At 40.9% G+C, this 26,091-nt stretch overlaps 1 protein-coding gene and 1 long non-coding RNA gene across 3 annotated transcripts in view; one reads left to right on the forward strand and one right to left on the reverse strand.

The window, feature by feature from the left end:
* The window catches only part of DRC11 (dynein regulatory complex subunit 11), an 82,334-nt gene that overhangs the window by 27,045 nt on the left and 29,198 nt on the right, over positions 1 to 26,091 (reverse strand). The window contains exons 7-11 of the mRNA XM_081016677.1: positions 16,136 to 16,220; positions 13,025 to 13,165; positions 9,517 to 9,592; positions 4,940 to 5,046; positions 3,528 to 3,620 (exon numbers count right to left, since the gene is read on the reverse strand). Coding sequence (XP_080872803.1) covers positions 3,528 to 3,620; positions 4,940 to 5,046; positions 9,517 to 9,592; positions 13,025 to 13,165; positions 16,136 to 16,220 — 502 coding nt within the window. The remainder of the gene's footprint in view (positions 1 to 3,527; positions 3,621 to 4,939; positions 5,047 to 9,516; positions 9,593 to 13,024; positions 13,166 to 16,135; positions 16,221 to 26,091) is intronic.
* LOC308484758 lies at positions 1,788 to 25,257 on the forward strand. Of its 2 annotated transcripts, XR_013990104.1 has the most exons (6): positions 1,788 to 1,802; positions 2,396 to 2,446; positions 16,965 to 17,037; positions 19,133 to 19,307; positions 20,069 to 20,184; positions 25,108 to 25,257. It is a non-coding gene; the product is annotated as an uncharacterized lncRNA (long non-coding RNA). The 2 variants fall into 2 exon arrangements; XR_013990105.1 differs by lacking the exon at positions 25,108 to 25,257 and having other exon boundaries at positions 20,069 to 20,274.

Here is a 26,091-nt window from a genome sequence, read left to right on the forward strand (position 1 = left end):
ATGCACCAATTTCCTCTTCCCCATCCCTGTTTCTTTTCTTTAGGGTCTATTATCTTTTGGCCCATTATCTTTCCCTAATTTAAAAATGATCACATCATGGAGATTAGATCATTTCTGCTTACATAGACAATGAGCATATGTTCAGCATATTGGCCAACTGTTAGCTTCCTTAAGGCAATTTCTCCACTAGAGTAATTTGGAAGTTTTATATACAGTATACTGTGGGAAAAGTCTTTCTAATTAACATCAAGATTTACGGAAAAATTGGCATGTGCTAAGCAGAGACTGAGAAAATATTTTTGTTTGTGGCTTTCCTATGTGCTCTAGTTCATGCCATAGAAAAACTTCCTTTTGAGAGAAACTCTTTTAACCCCCTTATGAATTTAATGAAACACATTTAATGAAAACCACAAAAACATATCAAAACAGTTAATTAGCAGCAGTCCTCTTTATTTGCATCTTTGATTTTTTCTTTGTGGCTTTTTCTGTTGAATGCATGCACTTTTTTGCTGGGGGGGGGGAATCAAGGTGTTGGTGGATATGTGTGTTTTGAATTCTTCACTGAAGTCTCAAATTCTAAGTCCATGAAACCCAAACTCTATGCAACAATGAAATAAACCAAGCTACTTCCTAAGAAAATAATCGGGAATTGCTCAGATTATTTCAAAGTCAATCCAAATGTGGGTATAAAATGAAATAAGCCCTTTCTAAAAGGTAAAGGTACCCCTGCCTGTACGTGACCGACTCTGGGGTTGCGTGCTCATCTCGCTTAAGAGGCTGGGAGCCAGCGCTGTCCGAAGACACTTCCGGGTCACGTGGTCAGCGTGACGAAGCTGCTCTGGCGAGCCAGTACCAGCGCAGCGCACGGAAACGCCGTTTACCTTCCCGCTATAAAGCGGTACCTATTTATCTACTTGCACTTAGGGGTGCTTTCAAACTGCTAGGTGGGCAGGAGCTGGGACCGGACGATGGGAGCTCACCCCGCCGCGGGGATTCGAACTGCCAACCATGCGATCAGCAAGTCCTAGGCACTGAGGTTTTACCCACAGCGCCACCCGCGTCCCCAAATCCCTCCTAACCACCTACTTAAATGTCTTCCAGTTTTGCCCCATTTTTTGCTGCACCAGCAAAATAGACATGTTTTCTGACACCTGCAAAGTGGTCCTCTCTTAGCTATATCCAACATGATTTTCAATCATTAGACATCAGGGATCTTTCCTTCAAATCTGTTTCATATGGGAAGGTTCTGGCTAGCGAAATTATTTTATTTGCCATCTCTGTTGGGAAACTTTTCCACAGTCCAGTTGCTGCACTGAGAGCTATTTATGTTATTTATTTAGTCTAATGCAATGCTACTGGATTAGTAAATTAATTGATAATTTGCTAGGTAGTAATTATTATTACTATCATTCATTTTTTAAAAAATCTATTGAACTGTTTTGTGTCTTATTTTTATGAATTTGATATATTCATTATATTGCTTTTATAAGTTTAAGTGAAATATGGCTTGGTGTAGCTGGCGTTGTCGGGAGCCCTGCTCAGTATGAACTTGTTTATGGAAAGCAGAAGGCAAATATGAAATACAGAAAGACATCTGTGTTTTTTTTCCTTTCCAGTTCCACTTGTAAAGGGAACCTGCTATCAAGCTGCCCCAGAGCAAAATACTGGACTTGCATGGAATGCTTTCATTTTACACGGCTTTCCGAGGTTTAAATTACCATTTTATACTATTTTTGAATCCTGACGAACAGAGAAACTTATCTTAGGAGAACTGATTTAAATAAGAGTTTCTTACAAATAAGGTGTGCCTTTTCTAAATTATATTTGTTGAAATGTCCTACTTTCTCTCTCTCTCTCTCTCTCTCTCTCTCTCTATATATATATTATTGCTTGCACCTGATGATATGATACCTGGACAAATGTTTCGGAACTGCACATACCCCAAGTGCTTTATTATAAAAGGGATGGCCTCTATTTTGTTGTTGTTTCCTTGAACGCCTTCTGTGATACTGTGAATACTTAACAGAATAGTAAGTCGTGAATGAAAATTAACAAAGGAAAATGGATAGTGCGCTTGACGAAATAAGTGGTAGATGGGAAGTCGTTATAGATGAAAGAAGAACTTACTGTGATTTGATGTAAAAACTACAGTTTTTATTTTTCTGGACGAATTTCTGTTTGCTACTTTTCTTTCATTTCAATAAAGCATACACACACACACACACACACACACACACAGAGAGAGAGTGAGAGTTGTTATTTCTCCATGGTAAATCACTTATCCTAGTCTGTTCCTATTTTTATTTTTGCCTTCTGATCATGCCTTGCTGCTGCTGCTGCTGCTGTTATCATCTGTAAGTTGCTGCTGTTGTCATGATCTGTAAGTTGCTAGCAGGGATCAGCTCTTTCTGCAGGATCTCTTGAAGCTGCATCTCAAAGTAAGTGGGTGAGTGCGCCTTGTCTCTAGTGCATGTGCAGATATGCATGGATAAAACCATGAAGTATCAAAATCTATGAAGCATCTTCTGGCACTTAAAGAGCCATGCTGTTCAATTCCTGGCATTTCACACACGCACATTGTCAGAAGTTTTTAATATTTGATGTTTTATTGTGTTTTTATGTTTTGCTGGAAGCTGCCCAGAGTGGCTTGGGCAACCCAGTCATATAAATAATTTTTTAAAAAATAATTATTGTTATTATTAAGTGGTCCATTCACATCATGCTGAGGCTTATTTCCCTTCTTTAACTTGCCGCATTCCCAAAGGCATACTATTTTCAAGGTCTCCTGGCACATCCATAGATTCTGTATATTTCCAAGCTGACCAGCTGTTTCATGGATATGAAAATTGTAAGTGCAGATTATTCTATTTTACTCAAACTGCTTTAGGTGTTGGGTTCAGGCTGGCAGCAGCTCCCAGTAGCTGACATTTATTTGAACATTTAAAGTGGAACTAATGTTTTATGAGCCTGTGGACTGTTGTGAGTTATGTTTTTGTTGTAGAAAGCTCTTCATTACAAACTGAATTAACTCTTTTTTCTGAGATAAACTACTTGGTGAATTAAACTTGTATTATTGTTTCAAGCAGAAATTGTTCTGGATAACAGCTAACTCTAGAAATGGAGAAGGAGAAGACAGATAGCAGACATTAGGAAGAAAAGTTCACAGGAATGTGAAAAGCTGTCTCTTTATTTCTGCCCTATGGATAGCTGAGAAACAGGTCCAGTTCACACAGAAGCCTGAGTAAAACTATGACTAAGTGTGCAGGTACTCACAGGAAAAATCACAGACACGTTGCTCCTTTCCTACTTCTGCCATTACATCTGAATCTGGCCTTGCGGTTTGTCTCGCTCCAGACAAACCACATCCAATATGCCAACAAAAACTCTTGGCTACATCTCACTGTTGTTTGAAGCAATATAAACCACAAGTAGTTATTTCTGTTGGGAACTTGTAGAAAACAGTGTCTGCACTGGTTCCTAGTTAATTAGTAATTCTGCTTCTAATATAGCTATAAACGTCTACTCACCTTTCCTTTTTTGCCTTTTTGGCCTTTTCTCTCTATCTCTCTATCCACAGCTAGCTTTAAATTCTTCAGTTCCTGGCGCATTAGCTCATCAACCTGTTTGGACAGATATATACAGGGAGTCTGGAAAGGCATGCTTTTTACTCCTAAAGTCTCTTTAACCAGAAAACACAAATCATGTGCTGGAAATAGGTGAACAACATGCACTATCAAATTTTGGTATATATATTTTTATTTTTGCTATGTACTGTAAGATTGGGCGTGTAAAATCTTACAAGATCAGGAGGCAGAAGGGCAGGAACTGGAAGCCTGCTAATGGCAAAATCAAGCATATTTTTTATCAGATTCGACCAATCCCTTGTGAATTCTTTCATCCGAGACTTCACATTATCCAGGGTCCATATCTGGTCTGAAATTAATGGAGTCTCCTGGGCAGTGCAGCTGCTGCCCAGAGGTTCTAGGCTTTATGTTGAGGTGATTAAACACCTCAGATACTACTATGGCATTCATGAGGGGAATGAAGTGATCTCTTCCAATCCTACATTGTGCTGAGGACCCTGGGAAGCATAGCAAAAGAGCTGGTGAAGTTTAGTGGCTAAGGGTGTGAACTGGGAAGTCTACAGTTTCACTCTTACTCTCCAACTACCGGTACTCTGCAGGTGGCCTTAGGCAAGCCACTAAGGCAGCAAGAGTCTCCCGCCCTTAATCCCCATTAGAAATCCAGGGGGAAATCCAGCTTCTGCAAGCAATCCTTGTTGCGCAGATTACCGTATTTTTCGCCCCAAAAAAACCCTAGGTGCGCCCTATGGGCCGGTGCGCCCTATGGGGCGAAAAATACGGTACTGATCTAAACATTTAGCAGAATGAGGGCATCGCATCAAGGTTCCTGAGGTGGTATAGTCTTACTTGAGATTAGAGATGGGGGATTATGATTTAAATACTTCACATTCAAAATGAAAACTGGCATATCAAATAAAAAAGTTTTATCCCACAACTCTCCCTGCTAATTCTTTTTGATTACATAGGAGAGCATTAAAAATCTGATCCCAACCTGAAAATTTATGGTACAATCTCTTCTGTCACCTAAGAACTCTATTATCTTATTCTCACCTCATTCTACTGCATGTGTAGATCAGACCCGAGATAATGCATGTAATGTCCTAAAGTGCTATATAAATGCTAAGTAACTACTGTTGTTGGCATTTATTCAAATGTCTCAAAGCAACTTTCAATTGTAAAAGAGCCCCCATTTCTAACCAAAGGAACTATCAAAGGACTATACTTTAGCTGCTTCATAGCACAGAGTGACTGGGGAAAGGCAGACCGATGTCAATCGATTAATATGCCTAACAAGCTTTTACTAGAAATTCTCTTTGGCAACAGCCAGTGTTTGTGGCCTGCTATTGGAGGTTCACCTGTATTCTGATCTCTTCTTCAACTTCTTTCCTCTTTTCCTCCTTGATCAGTTCAGGGTCATATTCCTGTGAGAAGTTCCATCCCTCATCTCTGTTTTGCCAAACATCTATTATCCAAGAGCAAAAAAGAGAGTGGCGTTTTCGCTTTGTTTTATATTTTTTTAAAGTAGCCTTACAGTGATGTTTATATTGCTATTATCTGACAACTGGATAACAGTAACAAGCCCTAGCATCTTTACACCGCACACTTATACATCTCTACTCAGGAGTAAGTCCCATGGATTGCAGAAGGACTGCCGCCTTTATCAAGTTTACTGCATGAAATCATATTCTGAAATGGAAAACCAACATTGTCTGTAATGATTGAGTTTCAACTTTTAGTTGCAATTGTATTAGACTGATTTTTACATAGTCCATGGCAAATATAACGTTATAAAATTGCTTAATTTCAGCTGTTCTGTTGTAGGTTTGTGGCTTTTAATGAAACCTACTCATAATTTATATTATTAGTACAGTGGTGCCCCGCAAGACGAATGCCTCGCAAGACGGAAAACCCGCTAGACGAAAGGGTTTTCCGTTTTTGAGTTGCTTCGCAGGACGAATTTCCCTATGGGCTTGCTTCGCAAGACGAAAATGTCTTGCGAGTCTTGAGATTTTTTTTTCACTTCCCCCCCTTTTTCTAAGCCGCTAAGCCTTTAATAGCCTTTTAGCAGCTAAGCCGCTAAGCCGCTAATAGCGCTAATCCGCTAAGCCGCTAATAGGGTTGCTTCGCAAGACGAAAAAACCGCTAGACGAAGACACTCGCGGAACGGATTAATTTCGTCTTGCGAGGCACCACTGTAATTTTTTTTTAAAAAAGAACGCTACAACAGAGCAGCTGAAATTAACAACCTTTTTAACTCCTCCATAAGAAGAGGAAAAGAATGACACATCTGTCTTCTTGGTGAAGGCAGACCACCAGTAGCATACTAGTGCACATGGCCTGTTTGAATCTCAGTTCAAAGGAGGCTTGGGGCATATTATAGTTATAAATATCATGCATGGAAGATGCTTTTTCATGGTTTTTTTTGTCTTATTATGATGTATATTATAATTTCCCCCATTATGATTTAATTCTGCCTATCCCTGCAAAGCTGTTGGAATAAAATGAGAAAGACTGCTGCTCATTCCCTGTGTGCCTAGAAAGAATAGGTTTGAGAATGCCTGTCAATCACCTTGGAGCAAGATTCCAAGAGTGCATGATCAGGTTCCTACCACAGTCCTTGGCCAAGCTTTATACCCAGAATATTGAGGAGAACGTAGTACTACTTAAAACGCCCAGCTCACCTCTCCTGATTCTCCCATGTTTCCTCTTCTGTGATGTTCTAAGATGCACAATGAAGGACTGGCACCAAATGCCAGTATTGCAAGCTGAACACAGGAATCAGCAGGGCAAATTTGTCCTGGCAAAATATGTTTGGGTATCTACTTTGTTTCTCCTGAGTCACTGATCTGGATCAGCAAAGGCATTAATCAAAGATGGCCATACTGCACTACCCCTCCCCCCCCGCAAAGGTTGCCCTGTTTTGTGAAATATGTGACTAAATCAGGTAGGTTGATAGTATTATGAGTTTTTCCCCGGGGGTGGTGGCGGAGGCTGTATTCCCGAGCCCCCTTCTAATTCCTGGATCCAGAACTGATTTAATTCCTGGAATACCCAGGCTAGCTTCCTGGTGAGTTAATGGCCCTCTAAGTATAGGCCAGTAAAGCAACAAAGGAAGTGGCTCTGTGCTGGACGAGAAATGGTGTGTGTGTGTGTGTGATGTGGGTGAAAACTAGAAGTGAGAAACTGCAGCTGGGAGACAGAACCATGCCCAGTTTCTGCTGGAATCCAAGGCTGTGGCTATGGAAGAAGCAGAACCCTCTTGGGGTATAAATGCTGTGAACCCCTCAAAAGACCTTCACGTTGTATATATTTGTAAATACTATACAAGTTGGAGGCTTTGCTCTACAGAAATAACATGTCTACGGAATGGCCACTTTGACCTGTGAGGATTCACTCGGATCCTCACTGCAACTGTTCAGCCACTGTGAGAACAGGAGACTCTTCCTAGGTTCTTAAAACAAACATTTAGTGAGCTTTTCTCATATGCAACCAAAATGGGTTATGCTGAAAAGCATTAATTTTTAAAAGTTGCTCTTAAGCTTTTAAATAATATGATGGATGCACTGAGATATATAAGCTGAGAAAGCTGGCATGCAGTATTAGTAATGGTAGTGGTTAAAAAGACACTTCCATCAGGGTTACCAGAGTTTGGACTTTAAGCCTGTGGGGAATATGACCATTATATAGATTATTTGATTTTTACAGAGTTTTCTGGGTGGGTCAGCAAGTTTGGAGTGTTATGTTTTCACATGGACATTAGGACCTAGTTATTTGTTATTCATTGATGGACCACACTGGATTTTTAAAGAAAGAACTTATTTATTGTACTTATATGTAACCAGATGAATGATACCATTTCTCTAAGGACAAGGCAAGCAAAGACTTCACTCTACCTCAAAGGAATGGTAAGAAGGTTAAGGTCACAATGTTCACATATTATAACTAGTAAGGTATGTATAGGGTAACCTTTATTCAAATAAATGTGAAATATGTTCATAGTTGTGACAGTATCTTGCAAAAAATCTGCAAAGTCATCTAGTTTTAGTACTTGAATTTCAGAAGGAATGTAATAAAAACACAAAACACACAGAATACTGTATACCAATGCTCCAACATTCCTTTCTCTTCTTCTCTTCCCTTCCCCCCAAAATGTTTATCTGTTTTACAAATATAATTCTATGGACAGGATTCCTTGTTTTTTAAAATATTGTTATTGTTTTGCCATCACTTTTATTATTTATTATTATTTTATGATTATTTGGGGTTTGGGGGTTGCAGGAGAGCCCTTTTGTGGGCTGCTGGACCTCTTGACACCCTAAGCACCCTCTCAGGGCTTTTTGGAGGGTGCGCCTCTCTGTGGGGCTCAAGTCTGTCAGATGATTCAGACTCGCACTCCTTTCCACCATCTGCAGAAACTGGAAGGCCAAAAAATATGACACAATAAAATGAAAATTTATCACAGTTGGAACACCTCTTAGCTGTTATAGACTCTAGAAGTCTGGGATAGCTCAGTCGGTAGAGCATGAGACTCTTAATCTCAGGGTTGTGGGTTTGAGCCCCACTTTTGGCAAAAGATTCCTGCATTACAGAGAGCTGGACTAGATGACACTTGTGGTCCCTTCTAACTCTACAATTCTATGATTCTATGATTCCCTGTTTTTTCTGTTCCTCCAGAGATAATGTGATAACCAAGATTTATGGCTTGACTGTTATTAATCACCACATAATTATCTTTGTCAATGGAGTGTTGACAAGAGACGTCTAATCCACCATGATTCCTCCCCAGAATCCAATTCCAATTCACAAAACAGTTCTTCAAGACACTAACATTATGGCATTAGTAAGCCAGTTAACACAAAAAATGCTAAAAATTCTTTGTCTCAGTCAGTACACACGTGATGGCACCAAAACTTTTGACCATAATTCAACAGTTTCACACAGCTATGAATTACTTCTGCTAAAAACTTAATTATCACAATCTTTACTGCATTTCATTTCCTTCTAACCTCACTTTTTACAACCCCCATCTGTATATATCTCTGTGTGTGTACACTCCCACACCCACACTAACTTAGGATAACACTTCAAGTATCACACACCATCTGTATTAAACAGTAAAAGCTTGGGGACATTAGTGTATTTCCACATGTAATCATCCCAAGCAGGAAAATTAAGCTAGAGGCAAATTCACCAGCTGCCTTTCTTTGTTCCACCAAACAATTTCCCAGCTCCCAGCATAGTCTTATAGAAACTGTGACTCATAAGGAAGCCAAATGCAGCCTTCCAGCCCTACCCTGGCCTTTCAGCTTCTTGACAACCTGCTCTTTTTTCCAGCCCAAGAAATGCAGGTTTATGACGCTTCTGGTGGGCTGCCTGATATTTGGGTCGGTAGATCACAAGTTGTGCTGGCCTCCTCTAATATATGTACGGTTTTTATAACAATGGAGTGGGAGTTCCTATACTGGCAACTCCTTGAAATATGCACACATCTGTTTTCAGTTAGGTCTCAAGATATTAACACTACCCTCCTCTTGCCACCGTGTCTACGTGACAAATGGAATTGTTTGATGAAGAAATCCACCATACCATATCCTGTTAAGCTGCTCTGAAATCCCCAGATGCATATTTAGAACATAAATCTATATATATATATATTCCCCCCCTCATTTGTATTTCTGGAGTCTTGCTTACATATTATGGTAAACAAGCCCTATGGTAAAGAACCCACATAAATTTATCTCATTAGGCATGTCTTAAAGCTTGAATGTTCAATCTACATTTTCATTTGTTGAATTAGGCACATGCTAAATGGTTTTGTGCTGTCATGATTGTGCCCAGCAATGGAGTATACTCTAGATCCACAGACTTGCCTGAATATCATGCATTAAATTTTACAGTCAAGATTTACACTAACTATGCTTTCTCTACTTGCCTTTGTATTTGTTGTTTCCTGCTTCCATTACCGGGAGAAAATTACTAGGTGACATTTTCCAACCTTCTTCTTCTTCCTTAATTTACAAAATAAAACCTTGACCTCAATAACTTAGAAACACAAACAATTAAAAGTTGATGTTACAAAACAGGTAAAATCAATAGTGGATGGTATCAGTGGTCCCCATACAACAAGATTCCACTTCCTTTCATCAGGGCATCAGTGCTCCAATTTCACTCTTATGGTGGCTGAAATTGGAGCACTGATGTCCAGAAGACATCCTTGTTGTCTAATATTTCATGAAGTGATAAGTTTTCTTTTCCCAACCTAATCAGTATTGTTCTTCATCAGTTTCTGGAAACTGTGGTTGAGTGGATGGGGTTAACAAAGCTAGAGGTGCTGGTGTTTTGGAGCCCCTATGATCTGGTAAAAAGAATTAGGGGCTCAAAAGAATAGAAGAAGAGTCTGCTGGGTTAGGCCAATGGCCCATCCAGCCCACCATCCTGTTCTCTCAGTGCCCATGGGAGGGAAGCTTGCAAGCAGAACAGCACTGTTTCAACCTGCCATTCCCAACAAAAGATATTCAGACTCTTACTGCCTCCGACAGATTCAGTTCAGTTTGATTTACTGTGTTTAGTGAGCAGCCATTACATGCATTAAAAATAATCATAACAAGAATACTGCTAATAATAGTGGTTTATATTTCTACTTCCCGACCTTTAAAGGGTAAACCATTTCCCATTCTCCCTTTAAGTTTTATTACACAAATTTGTAAAGCCTTGGCAAAAAATTTGGATGCTCCAAAGTACATATACCTCTCTACATCAGACAACAAAAAACAGGTCTTTGCAAGAGACGTCCTTCCCTTCTGCGATCTTAACAATGGGTGAATGTAATTGTTTCTAAGGTCATAATAAAAAGGGTATTCAAGGAGAGCATGAGTTATGTCTTCTATTGACATAGAGTTGCAGCCACAAACTCTATCCTTCTTAGAAATTCCTTTATGTCGGCCTGTACAATCTGCTAACGGAAGGACATTTAGTCTTGCCTGCAGGAAGGCTACACTCATTTTAACATTTGGCAAATCTACCAGATATCTTGGTAGGATGGAGACAATGGAATAAAAAAAAAAGCATACAATTTGTTAGATTGACAGATCTTGATCTCAGCAGTTTGTGATTGCATCTTGGTGTCTCTAAGCCTTTGCTTTAACCGTCTCAAAAACCTGCAACACAAGAAAGGAGGCAGAGAGTCCCAACCTCCTGGCAGCAAATTGAATTTCACGTTTACATGAGTTTGGGGTCATGTGTTCTAAAGGTGTAACGAGGGATTTTGATACCTGCTTTAAAATAGCTTTTAACCCAAAAAGGAAGCCTAGTCTAAGGGGTTTGGCTTTATTGGGCATTACACCCAGTTCTGTACAGAGTAGTGCTATTTTTGTAGAGGTAGGGACTGGCAGGAATCTGCACAAAAAATTGTTTTGCACTCTCTCCAGTGAATCTAAATTGGTTGTGGCACTCCATATAACAACTTTGGCAACACCCTGGTCTTATAAAGTTCAAAACTGCACCCAGTTACCCCCTTTTGTACGGTGGAATTGTAGTAGTCTGTTTAAAGTTCTATCAGCTATTAAGAGTACTTGACTGGACCTGTGCAAACCACCTGCCTGTCCACTGAAAGACCACACTGAGATTAAATGAGAATACTTGCTGCGGTGTATTTCCTTCAAGCGACCAATTGTAAGTTTTCTTAGATTTGCCAAATATCATAACTTTTGTTTTTTGGTAATTTATAGTAAGATGCTCATTCTTGCAGTACAAGCTGAACCGATTCATCAGTCTGTGCAATCCCAATTGGGTGTATGAAATCAGGATTGCCTCATCTGTGTAAAGGAGGACAGCAGAGGTGAAACTTGGCTCACATAGCTAGCAGCCGTTGGTGGCTTTGTGATCTGTCTGATGTCACCCAAGTTGGTGGGGATCACTGCTTCTTATGAGAGCAAATCCCACAGTTTAACTAGGCACTGTGTGAAGTACTTTTGCCTGTCCTAAATCTTTCAACATTCAGCTTCATTAGATGCCCCTGGATTCTCTAGGAAATGAGATTTTCCCACCCTGTAAAGTCTTCTCATAACACTCAATGTTAATGATCACAAATAGGAAAAAAATATATGGGGAAATAACCCACACACTGTGTGCTGTTTGCTCTAATGATAATGAAGTGGTACTGTATTTTTCGCCCTATAGGACGCACCTTTTCCCCTCCAAAAATGAAGGGGAAATGTGTGTGCGTCCTATGGGGCGAATGCAGGCTTTCACTGAAGCCTGGAGAGCGAGAGGGGTCGGTGCGCACTGACCCCTCTCGCTCTCCAGGCTTCGCGGACCTCTCCGCAAGCAGCGGGAGCGCTCCCGCTGCTTGCGGAGAGTTGCCGGCATGCCGAAGCCTGCGCGTGCTGAGATCAGCGCGTCCAGGCTTCGCGGACCTCTCCGCAAGCAGCGGGAGCGCTCCCACTGCTTGCGGAGAGTTGCCGGCATGCCGAAGCCTGCATGCGATGAGATCAGCGCGTCCAGGCTTTGCGGACCTCTCCGCAAGCAGCGGGAGCGCTCCCGCTGCTTGCGGAGAGTTGCCGGCATGCTGAAGCCTGCGCGCGCTCAGCTCAGCGCGTCCAGGCTTCGCGGACCTCTCCGCAAGCAGCGGGAGCCAGCGCTGGGCTCCCATGGCTTGCAGAGAGCTGCCTGTTTGGGGGCTGGGGTTGGGGGAAGCTCGGGCCTCCCCCGCCCCAGCCCCGCGCCTGGGGGGGGGGAAAATAATTTTTTCCCCTTTATTTCCCCCCCAAAAAACTAGGTGCGCCTTATGGGACGGTGCGTCCTATAGGGCGAAAAATACGGTATATAAATCTGGTTAAATAAAAAAAGAATAAATACACATAGGGGCTACCCTTGCAATTTAAAGGGTGGATAATCAGGGTTCTAGATTGTGCTGTAAGCCCTCACATGTGAAACAAGCTCTCCACAGCAAACATTACGTCTCAACATGGTGACGGCTGGAGGAGTCAAATAGCTTTGGATGTGGGGCTAAACTTGCAAATCCCAACCCCTTTCCTCATGCTTGGCTTCTTTATATCAGTAACAGCTGTCACTTGGGGAAGAGGAGAAATGGAGAAAGAGAGGTGGGGGGGGGGGGGAAGAAACACAGATAGCTTTCCTCCTCGATTCTTCCCCTGTGCTTATATATGGCAATGTAAAGCAGTAAGGTTTGAATCTGACAGCCTGCTCTGATCCTAAGGTTTTTAGGAACTATTTAACACAGTGGAGGAAAGTTTTAGGAGGGTGGGAAACAAAGAAAGGGTCCTCTGAGAGTCCATATGGCTCATATTCCAGGCTGGCTGGAAGCCTAAGCAGAAGCTTATTGTGGGTCTCAAAGTGTACACATAGTTCTCATTCAGATTCTACCCAACATTAATTGAATCAACAAAATTTGAAAACAGTTGTGCATTAGCACTGCTTGCCTGCTCTTTCTTCTTTGGTTTCGGCTCTTTTTCTTTCCCTTGCTTTTTCTTTTTCCCTTTTTCTTTCTTTTCTTTTTTCCCCTTTTTCTTTTTCTTCTTTTTCAGTTCTTCTTCTTCTTTAGCAATTATTTCAGCAGCCACCTGGCAGAATAAAGAAAGGAGTCTAAACAAAACAACTAGCTTCATTCCAGCTATCAAACCAACAAATGTAACAAACATTTATAGTTAACCCTTGCAACTTTATGCTATCTTGAATAAATATTTTCTTGCTAAATGATATAGAGTTCAGCCACAAAGATCAGCCCACCCTGAACAAAAACGAACCATCACTATTATTTTACTCACAATCAAATCATAACATTTCATGTAGCCACTCCTAAAAAAGAAGGAACCTTTAGCAATCAATGTTCTTGCTACCACTATCAGATTCGTTATCAGTCTCCTGTTTTCTGATTCGTGTTTCTTACTGTGATATTTTAAAAAATACCTTTTCATTTTTTGTCTATAGCTAAAAAGATTACTTTAGAGATATTGGCACAGAATAACTGTAACATGAAAACTAGCCAGTACTGGTCCAAAACATCTGGAGGGCACCAGGTTGGGGAAGGCTGCAGCAGCCCGTTGCTCAGCAAGTACTCTTAACCTGGCCTGGGGTAGAAAAGACAGGCATGTGCCTCACCTTGCAGGAAGGCCTATAGGCTTAAAAGAGAGTGGGAAGTAGTGCTTTCCATGAACAGTAATCAGGAATGGGCACAAGGCAGATCAGGATCTACTGATAGATCTTTGGCTGATCAAATCGATGATCTGATTAGCCACCCCCACATCCAAAGAAGTAAATTATACTGCTGATATTTAAAAAGCTTGGGATGCGGGTGGCGCTGTGGGTTAAACCACAGAGCCTAGGACTTGATGATCAGAAGGTCGGCGGTTCGAATCCCCACGATGGGATGAGCTCCCATTGTTTGGTCCCTGCTCCTGCCAACCTAGCAGTTTGAAAGCACGTCCAAGTGCAAGTAGATAAATAGGTACAGCTCCAGCGGGAAGGTAAACGGTGTTTCCATGCGCTGCTCTGGTTCGCTAGAAGAGGCTTAGTCATCCTGGCCACATGACCCAGAAGCTGTATGCCGGCTCCCTCAGCCAATAAAGCGAGATGAGTGCCACAACCCCAGAGTCGGTCATGACTGGACCTAATGGTCAGGGGTCCCTTTACCTTTATTTAAAAAGCTTGGGGAAGAGGGCGAGCAGAACTGAATTTTCCTGTGGAAGCGCTGTGAGCTCTGTTTAATGCTGGTACTCAAAACCAACTTCTAGGCTCAAAATTTTTAGTTCCAAGTGCCTGTCTTTTGCACCTGGTGGATCTGGGGTTCTAGTAAGAAACTGAGTAGATTCCTTCCCACCTGGAATCTTTTGCCTGGAGAAGCAGACAATAGTCCAAGCTGCACATGGGAGTCTCCAGGGTCACATATCATCCGTCACAAATTCACCAGAGTGGCTTGTCTAGAGCAGCCGACGCTATCTCAGCCCCCCAACGCACCCGTAACATGGAAATGATGACACTTATAATTATTTCAGAGGAAAAATAAAAACACAAGAGCATAAGAAGATCCTGCTGGATCAGGCCAAAGGTCCAGCATCCTGTTCTCACAATGGCCAGCCAGAAGCCTCTGGGGAAACCTGTAAGCAGGATCCAAGCGCAAGATCCCCCTCCACTATGAAACGACCCCCCTCTCTTCCCCCCACCCCACATTTCCCAGGAGACGTGGACAAATTAGAAGGTCACAGCAGCTGAGTGAGGTTCATTTCTACAGTTGTATCTCCTAAATATGGACACCCAGTGTCAAATCTTCAACTCTGAGTGTCCCTATATATGTAACAAATTCCAAAACGCTGACACTATATAATCTTGTGGCTCTTTTAAGATTAATAGATTTATTATGACATGGGTTTCTGTAGGCTAGTCTTTACCAAAGAAACAGTAACTTCTGGAACACTGTCATGGGGCAATGTTAACACAGTACAGTGGTACCTCGGGTTAAATACTTAATTCGTTCTGGAGGTCCGTACTTAACCTGAAACTGTTCTTAACCTGAAGCACCACTTTAGCTAATGGGGCTTCCTGCTGCCGCCATGCCGCTGGAGCACGATTTTTGTTCTCATCCTGAAGCAAAGTTCTTAACCTGAAGCACTATTTCTGGGTTAGCGGAGTCTGTAACCTGAAGTGTATGAAACCTGAAGTGTATGTAACCCGAAGCGTATGTAAGCCGAGGTACCACTGTACGTAGTTACATGCTGAAGAAGAAGTGTGGCCAGTAGCATAAACCAGGGATAGTCAATGTGGTGCCCCCAGAGAGCCCCAGCCTTCAGTCCATGCTCAAGGCCAATGCGAGCTTTGAGTCCAGCAACATCTGGAAGGCACCATGCTGCCTACCCTGACGGAGATTTGCACGCCTAGCGTTCTGTGGGTATAGAAATACTTTAGGCTGGTTTTCGCATTGCTTTCCAGATGTCGGATGGGATGGGGAATGGCTCCTGGAATGTGGCAGAAATTGTTAATACATGTGTGGAACCTTCATGTGACTTGACTGGCAGATCTCATTAAAGGACTCCGCAGTGGAACTGTTTGGTGTCTAGAAATTGTAATCAGTGCCTCAGAATCAAATTCTCTTATGCAGAAGTCACGTAACAAGCTTTTTAAAAAGAGAATATGAGTTAGTAAGGGGGATAAAAAAGCCCTAGTGCAACTGTGTTCTGAGTTCCAGATGAGATTTTAATTTTAATTTGGGGTCTCCTAATATCCTTTTTGGCTGCACCTGTGGATCCAACCCAGTAAGATCAAATTTGGTACTATAAATCTGGGCCTACCATAGGTAAAGGTAAAGGGACCCCTGACCATTAGGTCCAGTCGTGGCCAACTCTGGGGTTGCGGTGCTCATCTTGCTTTATTGGCCGAGGGAGCTGGCGTACAGCTTCCGGGTCATGTGGCCAGCATGACTAAACCGCTTCTGGTGAACCAGAGAAGCGCAAGGAAACGCCATGGGCCTACCATACATTGTTTCAAAAAGGGAATAAATAATAATCCTTTTTTAACCTTATGTGTGAAACAAATGCTACCTCCTCTGGAGTTTTTTCAGCAAAAAGAACAGCTGAACCGCCTTGTTCTTCGTCAGGGTAGTCCGGAAATCTTCCTGTCATGTGCCTGTGTGAAATAAAAGGCTCCATTTCAAAAACAGCACAAAGCCACATGTTGCTTTTAAGTATTAATTCAAAACAGTTAGATAATTATATATGGCTAATCAGCAAAATGGTGTTCCTACTCAAAAGCAGTTTGATGTGGGCAGGTGAAGCAAATAACTAGAGATGAAGTGTGATGTGGTAGAGACAGCTATATATTCGCAAGACCTGGATGCAACTCCTTTCTAAGGCAAGCCGTGTTCTCTCTATTCCAAATGTATGCAATGGAGATGGGTTGCTCCCATCTTAAAGGGTTCTTGCGATCAACTGCCCTAAACATCATTTACATTAAGTCTTACTGTGTTATGTACCATGCATTTCATCCTATCTTCTAAATTACTGAGGCAAAACTGTAAGAATGAGATGTTGGACCACATTTTTATGTAAGTTAGCTTCCTGAAATTGCATTCATACATTGTTCCATCTAATTCAGAAATTCTCTGACAAGCTCAGTGCCCATACAGTACCTTTCAGTAATTGTTTGTTGACATGTGGAAAATGAAACTCTGTGTTTCATTCTTCTGAAGTCATTCCCTTGGTTCTGCAAAGTTCTCCTTGTCCATAAAAATTAAGTGTTGGACAAGGGGCAGAATCTGCTTAACGTGAAATATCTCCCCCAATAATGGACATCTCTCTTTCCCTTACTTTCAACTTTTAGTAGAGTAAATCCCACAGCTGAGCAGTAAATGGCTCTTTCTTTCTTTCCCAGATTTTTTTTAACATGACGGGGGAAATGGTTTTTACATACAGAATTATTTCTAACAAAGAAGAACAAATATAAGGTACAGATCCAATTTTGTATTTAACTTAAATATTAAAAGTCATGCCAGATTATTCTTTTTTATTTTTTTACTGCCTTTCAATGCATGCATTTGAAAAATGGCACTTGGCACTAGAACTGAAGTACAGATGATTTGGCTTGCTTCATATTTAGGCCACATTAGAGAGAAATGTGTTGTTAAAAACAAGCATAACTAATGACTCACTGCAGCCTTTGATTGCCCCCCAGTCAATTCTTTAGCAGTTTCAGCTGTTCCCATTATTAATCTGTCATGTCCTCTGTGGGGAAAGATGGTCCAGCACGAGGCACTGGTTTCAGGCTCTGTACATCTGCGCTATGCTCCATTGCACTGTGCCTCAACATTATGCAATTAGTCAAATTTTAAACATATGTACACCAGCTGAATCTCTGCAGTGGCAAAGGCTGACATGCTGTTCTCTACTACATCCTGACCTTGCAAATATGTTCCAAAGAGCTAGGTGCAGATGATAAAGAACTTCAATGCAGAGAGAAGGCTGAATTACCTTTTGTAAATCAATAATGTAGGGCACAAAGAAGCCCTCTTCCTTTTTGGAACAAGAGTAATGTTGAGGTTCGGGAAACTGAGGAGAAGAGGAACATGGTGCTGACCTCCCACTGTGAACTGTATGTGTTGTGTCCCTGTGCCAAGCACAAGCAAGCTCGAGGCAGAGGGCTTCACTGGCCACAGCGCCTGCTGGATCCTGCCCAATGTTGGGGCATCAACTGGATTATCCTGTTCTCAAAATGCAGTAATAAAAATCATTTGCAGCCTAAAATGTATATTTAATATCTGGGGTTGTTTTAAGGCTGTGATTGTAATTTATTGCAGTTATGACTGCTTTTTAGATTCTGCTAGGCCAACTTAATGAGTTTGACCAAACTGCGGGAGGCAGTGGAAGACAGGAGTGACTGGCGTGCTCTGGTCCATGGGGTCACGAAGAGTTGGACATGACTAAACGACTAAACAACAACAACAACAAGGCCAACTTATTAATTGTTTAACTCAGGACAGTTATCTCCAATAAAAAAGGCTCAGTTTCAGAGGGCCAAAGAAACTTCTCATATTTCCATGGTTCACACACGTACTCCCTATGATGCTCATTTACTAACTTAGTGTTAAAGAGAAAATTTGGGAACCATTACTCTCCAAAAGGCTCCACCTTAAAAGGAGTTTTGTACAACATTACCCAGTGTAGATAATGCCAGGGACAATGATCCACACTTTCCTCAGGTCTGCAGGAGTCCTGGCACTGCATAGCTATACCCCCAGAACAGCACATAAGAGACAGTGATCATTAGGGTTTAAATGTTCGGAGAAGCCAGAATTGTTCCAAAGGCAGTAGATTCAATACTGACTTTCTGAAATAATTCCTTATGTTCACATAAGCAAGAATCCGAATATCTTTTAGCCATCATTCTATCTCACTTTTAGCCTATGTTGGGGTGTAGCAGATTAACTGAAAGCATTCAAAATAAGCACTTTCTCTCTCTTTGCCTCTAGTGTACAGAGAAGTTGCCCTCTTTGGGTGGCATCCAATACTAGTCCTATTCAGGCATGATTGATTTCGGGACATTCATTTTAATGGGTCTACTTATATATAACTTAGTTGGATACAATCCTTTCGTTTTTTACTCCTATGACTACTTTGACACATAAGACCTACTGTATTCCTTGGGACTCACCTGTAAGCAAGCACGTTTACAATTATACTGTAGGTCTCAAAAGAACTGAATTTGTAACAACATTCAAGTATTTTTTGAAAATCTATGCCAAAGAAAAGTGAGTAGTATAACAAAGAACTATGTCACAGTTTATTAAAGCAAATGAACAAAAAATATTCTCATTATAAATAATAGTATTATGATGAAGTTAAATTATTTTAAGAGTACTTCAGCTACAAAGAGCTTTCCCAGTTTTTAAAAAATACCCAGCACTGAATTGCAAGGAAGTCTCTAATCATACTCTTTAGTCTCCAATTAGAGCATAGTTCTGAAACTCTTTCTGGTGCCTGGAAGACTTTGAAGAGAAAGAATGCTTCTAAAATTAGATTGGTATGCCCCTTTCGTCATTGCAGCCACCTTACAATGGAAACACGCATGAAACTTGGTTGTGGCAAACATCCCAGGTTCAATCAAGTTGTGAGGTGGCACAAGTCTGGCAGTTCTAAAGCTGTATTGCTCCCATAACCTCTGATCCAATAAACATATGGACCTCTACAGAGTGTGGCTTGCAGAATGCAGAAAACGCAGGTATGTACATATTGGCTTGCAGACAGGCAGACCTAATTACCGTAATTGCCAGTACAACTGGAGGGCATTGGGAATACTTTTCCCAGCCTTGACTCAAGGTAGCCAGAGGGCACTTTGGCTGTGAGGCCTGGAAGAGAAGACCTGCTCCCTGCCTTGCTAGCCTTTGCCCACCTGACAGACTCCAGCTACAAAAGCTAAAGCTGCTGAACAGACTCTTGGGCTGGGGTGCTGTTTAGGGGCTTTTGCTGGGGTGGGGTTGTTGCTGTTATTTTATATTAATTTATGTATCTTTATTTTTATGATGTACATGGAAATTGTTTGATTTGATTGTGTACTTTTTGATGTTTTATTTATGGTTTATGACTATTTTTGTTATGTTTGAAATTATGAGGTTTTTTCCTGTTGTAAGCTACCTTGAACATGGTTTGAACTATGGGAAGGTGGCATACAATTAAAACTATGTAAATATGTCCTTATGGAAGAATATGGCTTGTATTCATCCTTTTTTTTTGTTATTACAAGATGACCACTTTTAGTCAGTAATGTTCATTCCCCTTTTTGAACTTTTTGTAAAATTTTGTATTCTGTATGCTTTTATAGCTGTAAGTCACTTGCAAACATTTAATATAGTGAGTCACAAATAAAGGAAATACATAAAAAATAATTAAAATATGGTTATTTGTAATAATAATAAAATAAAACAACAACACCACAGGTAAAACAACTTAATTTACTGGCCCTTCCTCCTCTTTGTCCAATAGGAAGGTGCTGCTGAAGTACCACCCCTGGTGATCCCTGGACTAAAAAGAGGGAACCCAAGCAATACTCAATCCTGGGGGTTTGGCTGCAGCATATGTTGAATTGATCTCTAAAAATTGTATGTAGTAGCAGAAGGATCTCTCTGTGGAAGGAGGGGGGGGTTCACTCAAAGAATTTGTAATAAATAAAAAAGGTTCTGAAAATTCAACATTGGTTGTATTTATTATTAATTTGTTAAAATGTGTATCTTGCCTTTCTGTGTGGATGCCCAATATGGCTAACAATAAAATACACAGTAAAAGGTGCAACGGTGTGCAACTCACGGGAAAGTTGGAAATCCCTTGAATTGTTACAAAGTACTCTCAGTTCACACATTATATTTTCACATCCAGGATGTTTCATGAATACAATTATAAAGTCAGTGTGAATATGGCAAATAGAGGTTTGTAAATACTTGCATTATATAAATATATGTCAGGGAGCTGTGATTACCTGTGATTTTTCATGGCTGCATTCATATAGGTTTTCCCAATGTTTCCCTAACATTAATTTCCCATTATATTTGAGCTTTCACATGAATACTAAACCTGCACTGTATTTTGCTATATTTACAAAGTAGCATTAAATAATGTGAAAGCTCAAATATACTGCTGAAATTAACAATCATGGAAACATAATAAAAACCAAACAAACGATTGTGTTCAAGCAGCCTTGGTGGCTAAAGCTGCCATCTTAACCTCACTTACCTGGGAGGAATTCCCACGGAAATACTGGTAAATGAGACTTATTTCTGAGAAGACATGGTTAGGATCCATGCTTTCTTTCTGGAGAACTGGCACCTTTTTTCCTAGAAGAAAAGCACTGCTTGGGGTTGCAGCGTAAGCCAGGTTTTCTGCCACACAAAGTCTGAAATAGCTAAGGCCAGCCCCTGCAGGGTTCAGTGCGCAGAAATAGATGCTTCTTGAAGTGTTTACAGTATGTGTCAGATGGACAAAATTGGGGTGGAGGGAAGGAATATTTGACAGCAAGGAGTGGGGAGGGAGGAAAGTATTAAATAGCAGTTGAGGGCAATTAAGATGGAGCTATAACATATTTCAAATAATGGGAGGCAACAGAGTTCCCCATGAGTGAATGTCTGGCTCTGCCACAAGCATATATAACAAATATTTCAAAACACACTCTTTTATAAATTGAAAAGCACAGTGAGATAGAATAACAGAGACTCTTTTGGGTAAAGATATGAGGAATTCTCTGTGTAAGATGTACATATTCAGTTTTGTAAAACAAAATTCCAATGTTTACATGGAGTGGTCTTCACTTTGTGAAATAAGCTGGTATGCTATATTTCCCTCCAAATACTTTCCCCTCCCTTACCTGTATGTAGCTGTTTCATTCTGCTTATGAGTTACTTGGAAATTTGGTTAGAACTGAGTTAAATGTGTATGTGTTTTTTAAAGCATATTATTTACCTGGACCCTCAAGTGTAATTGGCAAAAAATGCCCTAAAGACAGCCAAGAATTCCAAATTATTTTAGTTAAGATATGCAGTGAATTAATTGTGTCAAAATACACAAAGGAGCTGCACACTGTACACCCCAAATAAAGCTAACAGACTTCTCCCTACCCACCTTTTTGCAAATCATTCTCAATTTAAAACTTACTCTCTGTATCCTTCAAAGTGCGGTACTGATGGAGATTTATGTCAGTACAACTCTAACCTAAACATTTCCCTAGTAATAGACTCAACTGTGTACTACCTAATCTCTATATTTCTGCATGGCTTTACGTGTGCTGCTCCCTTCTCCCTCTCGCCATAACTCCTCTCCCTAATTGCCTAAAGGGCTCTGTCAAGATAATAAAAAAATAGTTCTTCTGAGAATAAGGATAGCTGCACTCATTTTCAAGATTATAAGGAATGTTAGATTTGTTATGAAACAAGACATGAAAAATTACTGTGCAATGTAAGAAGCACAGTCAATCTTTCTGGGGAGTAATGGGCTCTGTGTTTCAAAATCCCACCTTTTAGTCATTCTTTATAACCAGTTATGAGGCAAATTTTATTCATTTTTGTTTTTATTGCATAATTTTATTACATAATAAAAACGGTTTGGGAAGGAGGGATTGTTATAGCACTGAATGTTTGAGCAACAAAATCCTCCTTCTGCTTCAGAAGGGCCCAGGGGCCACAAAAACCTGCGTCTGCTCAGAAAAATAAGTCCCACTGTATTCAATGCAATGTCCGCCTGAGTAGTCAGTCTAGGGCTGCAGCCTTAATATAGAAGAGTGAATCCTTGGAGAAGACTGATAAAGGCCGAGACTCAGGGGCACGTGAAGGAAAGGAGAGGGCTGCTTAAACTCTAAGCTATGCTCCAAAGCCCAGAAAAACAGCTTGGAATGAAAGCCCCCTGCTGTCTAAGAAAACCCCAAACCTTGAAGAAAAGAGAGGGCTGAGCAAAAGGATTCCAAAAAGCTGAAAAGAAAAGATCTTATTCAAAAAACACTAATGCATTCAAGGACACTAACGCAGGCGGCAGCGAAGATGGCACTGCCCTCAAGAGGCCTCTTCCTCTTTGGAGAAAGAAAATGGTAAGAATATCTAAAGGGAAGAGTTTGCAGCACAACAAGAAGCCATAAAGGAGCTTATTGAAAACACTTGGAAAGAGCGAATGCTCCCAATGGAAACGAAGTTGGCAGAACTCAACACGGGGCTAGACTCTTTAACAGAAACTACAGGCAGCCCCCCCCCCCATTTACGCATGTTCAGTACGTGCGCAACCATGTGTAAGCGCATCAGGCAGGACCCGGAAGTGACCCAGAAACATCATAAAGACGTCACTGAAACGTCACTGAAAGGGCAGAATGGGGGCAGGCTGGGGATGGGACGGGATGCTTGCAGCTTTCCAATGGGTTTCAATTTTACATGATTTCCCCGACACACAAGGTACCTCCGAACGTAACCCCTGCGTAAGCAGGAGGCTGCCTGTACAGCAACAAAAGAATTAAGCCAAATCCATGACAAAAAGATCAAAGAATGAAAAGAGAGATATATGCAAGAAGTTTGAAGATGCAAATTGATTCTCCTATTTTGATTTTCTACATTTCTGGGTTTTTTTGAAGAAGGAGCGGAAGAGAATGATTCTGCACAATTTATTGCTTCATGGCTTAAATCACTGCTTCCAGACCTCATAATCTCTGCTGCTGATTTTGAATGGGCACACATAGCAAATGAACTCAAACTGAGAGCGAAGTTCACCCCCCACCCTGCCTGTGATATCATTGTCTGCTTTGCCCCTTACATGGAGGAGGAGGAAGTGTGGAACAAATGGAGAAACCCAATATCTGTAACTTATAAAAGCATCCTAGTTATGGTGATGTGTTTCACATCTGGCTTCTGAAACACCGAAAAAGGGAAAAATTGCCTGCACTATTAAACTGCAAGAGACTAGAAATTTCTGAAATTCTGTCATTCACTAAAGAACCGACTTAAGAAAGCATCTGACACATCCAAACCATTCCCGAGATGGAAAACCAGAAAGTGAAGCAGTTAAGATTTCAGTCTGATGTTATCAAGTAAGAAAGGGATATTGGGGATATCAACAATTGGAGAAGCCAGGCTCAAATGAACAGCAGCTGGCCTCTCCAGAAGCCAACCAAAAGGCAAAGGGAAATGTGGTCAGAAAATCCTCTCGCTTTTCCACATTTTGTGGAGTGTTCATAAGGTATGAAAGATTTGCATGCTAAGCTATGCTATGAACACAGAAAGCCGTCTTATACTGACCTAGATCATTGGCTACTGCTGCCAGAGGTAAGATGCCAGGGATCAGAACTTCAGCTGCAATATGTGCTGATCCCTGCGATTTCCCCAAATGCAGGAAACTCGACTGCATAATTTCACTGAGCTATGGACTATGGGCATTTGATGGAGAAGCTGCCATGGGTGCTTGCTTGCAGTGGCCTCCAAGGATAGGGTCAGAAATAGGGTCATAAATGTTTCTGTCATGAATCACACCTCCGACTACCTCACACAAATAATGGACAAACTATAAGCCTAAGCACTGAAAAAACAATCGAAACTGGCTATGTTAGATCCTTCCTTTCTTTTTTACAAGAACACAACATTGTGATGAAATGAAAAGAACTGTGCAATTTTGGATTTCTTTGCTTTTCAGTCACTAACACATAACCTTCACTCAGCCCACTGAAAATTTATTTTTGTGCCACCAAATCCAGCCTATATTTTAATGCAGGTCATAAGCAAATTTACCAGAATTCGAAGTTTGGCTTAATATGATATGTGAACTAAACTAACTTAAACATTAATTCAATTCTAATGGCATGCTATAAGAATCCCCCCACCCACAAATTCCCAGCACAGCAAATACAGTTTATTTAGAAAATATGGATGAAACCAAGAATTTATTTACCTCACAGCCAGTAACAATAAGCTATTTTGCTATGTTGATTCTCTTGAAGGCTGCTGTGTACTTCTGTTCTAAATGGTTTCCTTTCTGACGTTTTTGAAGAATCATTTATGCCTCTAGATTGTCTATGCTTACAAGTGACTGTAATTTATGCCTGGATTAAATCTTTTATAATCAATATTTTGAATTGTGCAAGGCATTTTTTAGCCTCATGTCAGTGTTGTGCTAATGACATTACTGTTACGCTTGAGAAGGCACTTTGATTAAGGAGGGTTACAAGTGCATTTTCTACTAAAGAAATCGGAGAAGGCAATTTACCATTAAAAAAAAATTAGATGACTGTTGTTCCTATGCTTAATTTTTAGCACACACTAGACATTATTATATCAGAACATTACACTGCATGTTAAGAGAACTATTAAGTTTCATTCATGGTAATAGTGATTTTATTCGAACAAGAATGGAATAAATAGCATATATACAAAAGCGGTTACAATGGTTTCACACTATCTTGTTTCTGGGGCCTGCTCTAAATAAACCATTATGCTTAGGAGAAAAGAGAAACTAGACTATCAGTTTAGTTATACAGAAATGTAATCTTGAATTTATTTATTTTTCAGGGATGCTGGACAGTGAAGATCAAATACCTTCCAGATTCCTAATACAAAGCATAAGCTGATACAAATGGGCCAGAACCTTGGCGTGCTTTCTGTGACTTCTGAAGTGTGAAAGATGATGAAGAGAAATAAACCAGATGTCTTCAATTAGAAGCTAGCCCTAGTCTAATGCGGAGAGCCCATTTATCAGTGCTGCTAATTGAAAAACTCTGTTAGCTTTGCAGTCCAAAAAACACATTAGAGTGCCTTGGGATGCCAATCTCATTAGCTCCCACTTTTCATATTTGCAAAAGAGAAACCGACAGCTTTGTGTTTTTATCCATGTAGTTACCATGTCTGTTTCCTCAAATAGTAATCTCAACTGCCTGATTAGGAGTCAAAGCAGGCATCCCTAAAATAAGGTAAGGTTTCTGTATACATGAGGGACTCCCTAGGTATGCAGAAGCATGTGGTCTGCCAGCTATGACCATTCATGGACAGAGATCGTTTGGTCTGGTAACCTTCAGAGTGGGATATTGCCCTTTAGGTTGATTGCACTGAGTGCAGAATTCTGAAGATCGGCTTCTGGTTGGAAAGTTCTGTATCAGTACACTACATTGGTGCTGAAAGCTGTGTATACCCAGTGCATTACTGAGCTAAGTTCCATGTCCTACTGTCAGTAAATCAGGGGTGCCAACTTGAATAAAATATGGGGGGCATGTAAGCCCCACCCTACATAATCAATCACATGATGGGGCTCTCCCATACCATTTAAATACCATCGACTGGGGGGGGGACCTGGGGGGGGGGACCTGGCCCCCTCAAATATTTTATTGGGAGGGTGAAGAGACCTTGGCCCCTAGGAATTGGCTGTTATGCAGTACACAGAGCCAAAACAGCTTAGGACCAGGTTGCCTTATCACCTTGTCCCTTATACACCTTGTCCCTTATACAGTCATACCTTGGTTCTTGAACGGAATCTGTTCCGGAAGTCTGTTCGATTTCCGA

Source organism: Podarcis pityusensis (genome assembly GCF_964106645.2).
Source record: "Podarcis pityusensis genome assembly, chromosome: 1".
Taxonomy (NCBI): domain Eukaryota; kingdom Metazoa; phylum Chordata; class Lepidosauria; order Squamata; family Lacertidae; genus Podarcis; species Podarcis pityusensis.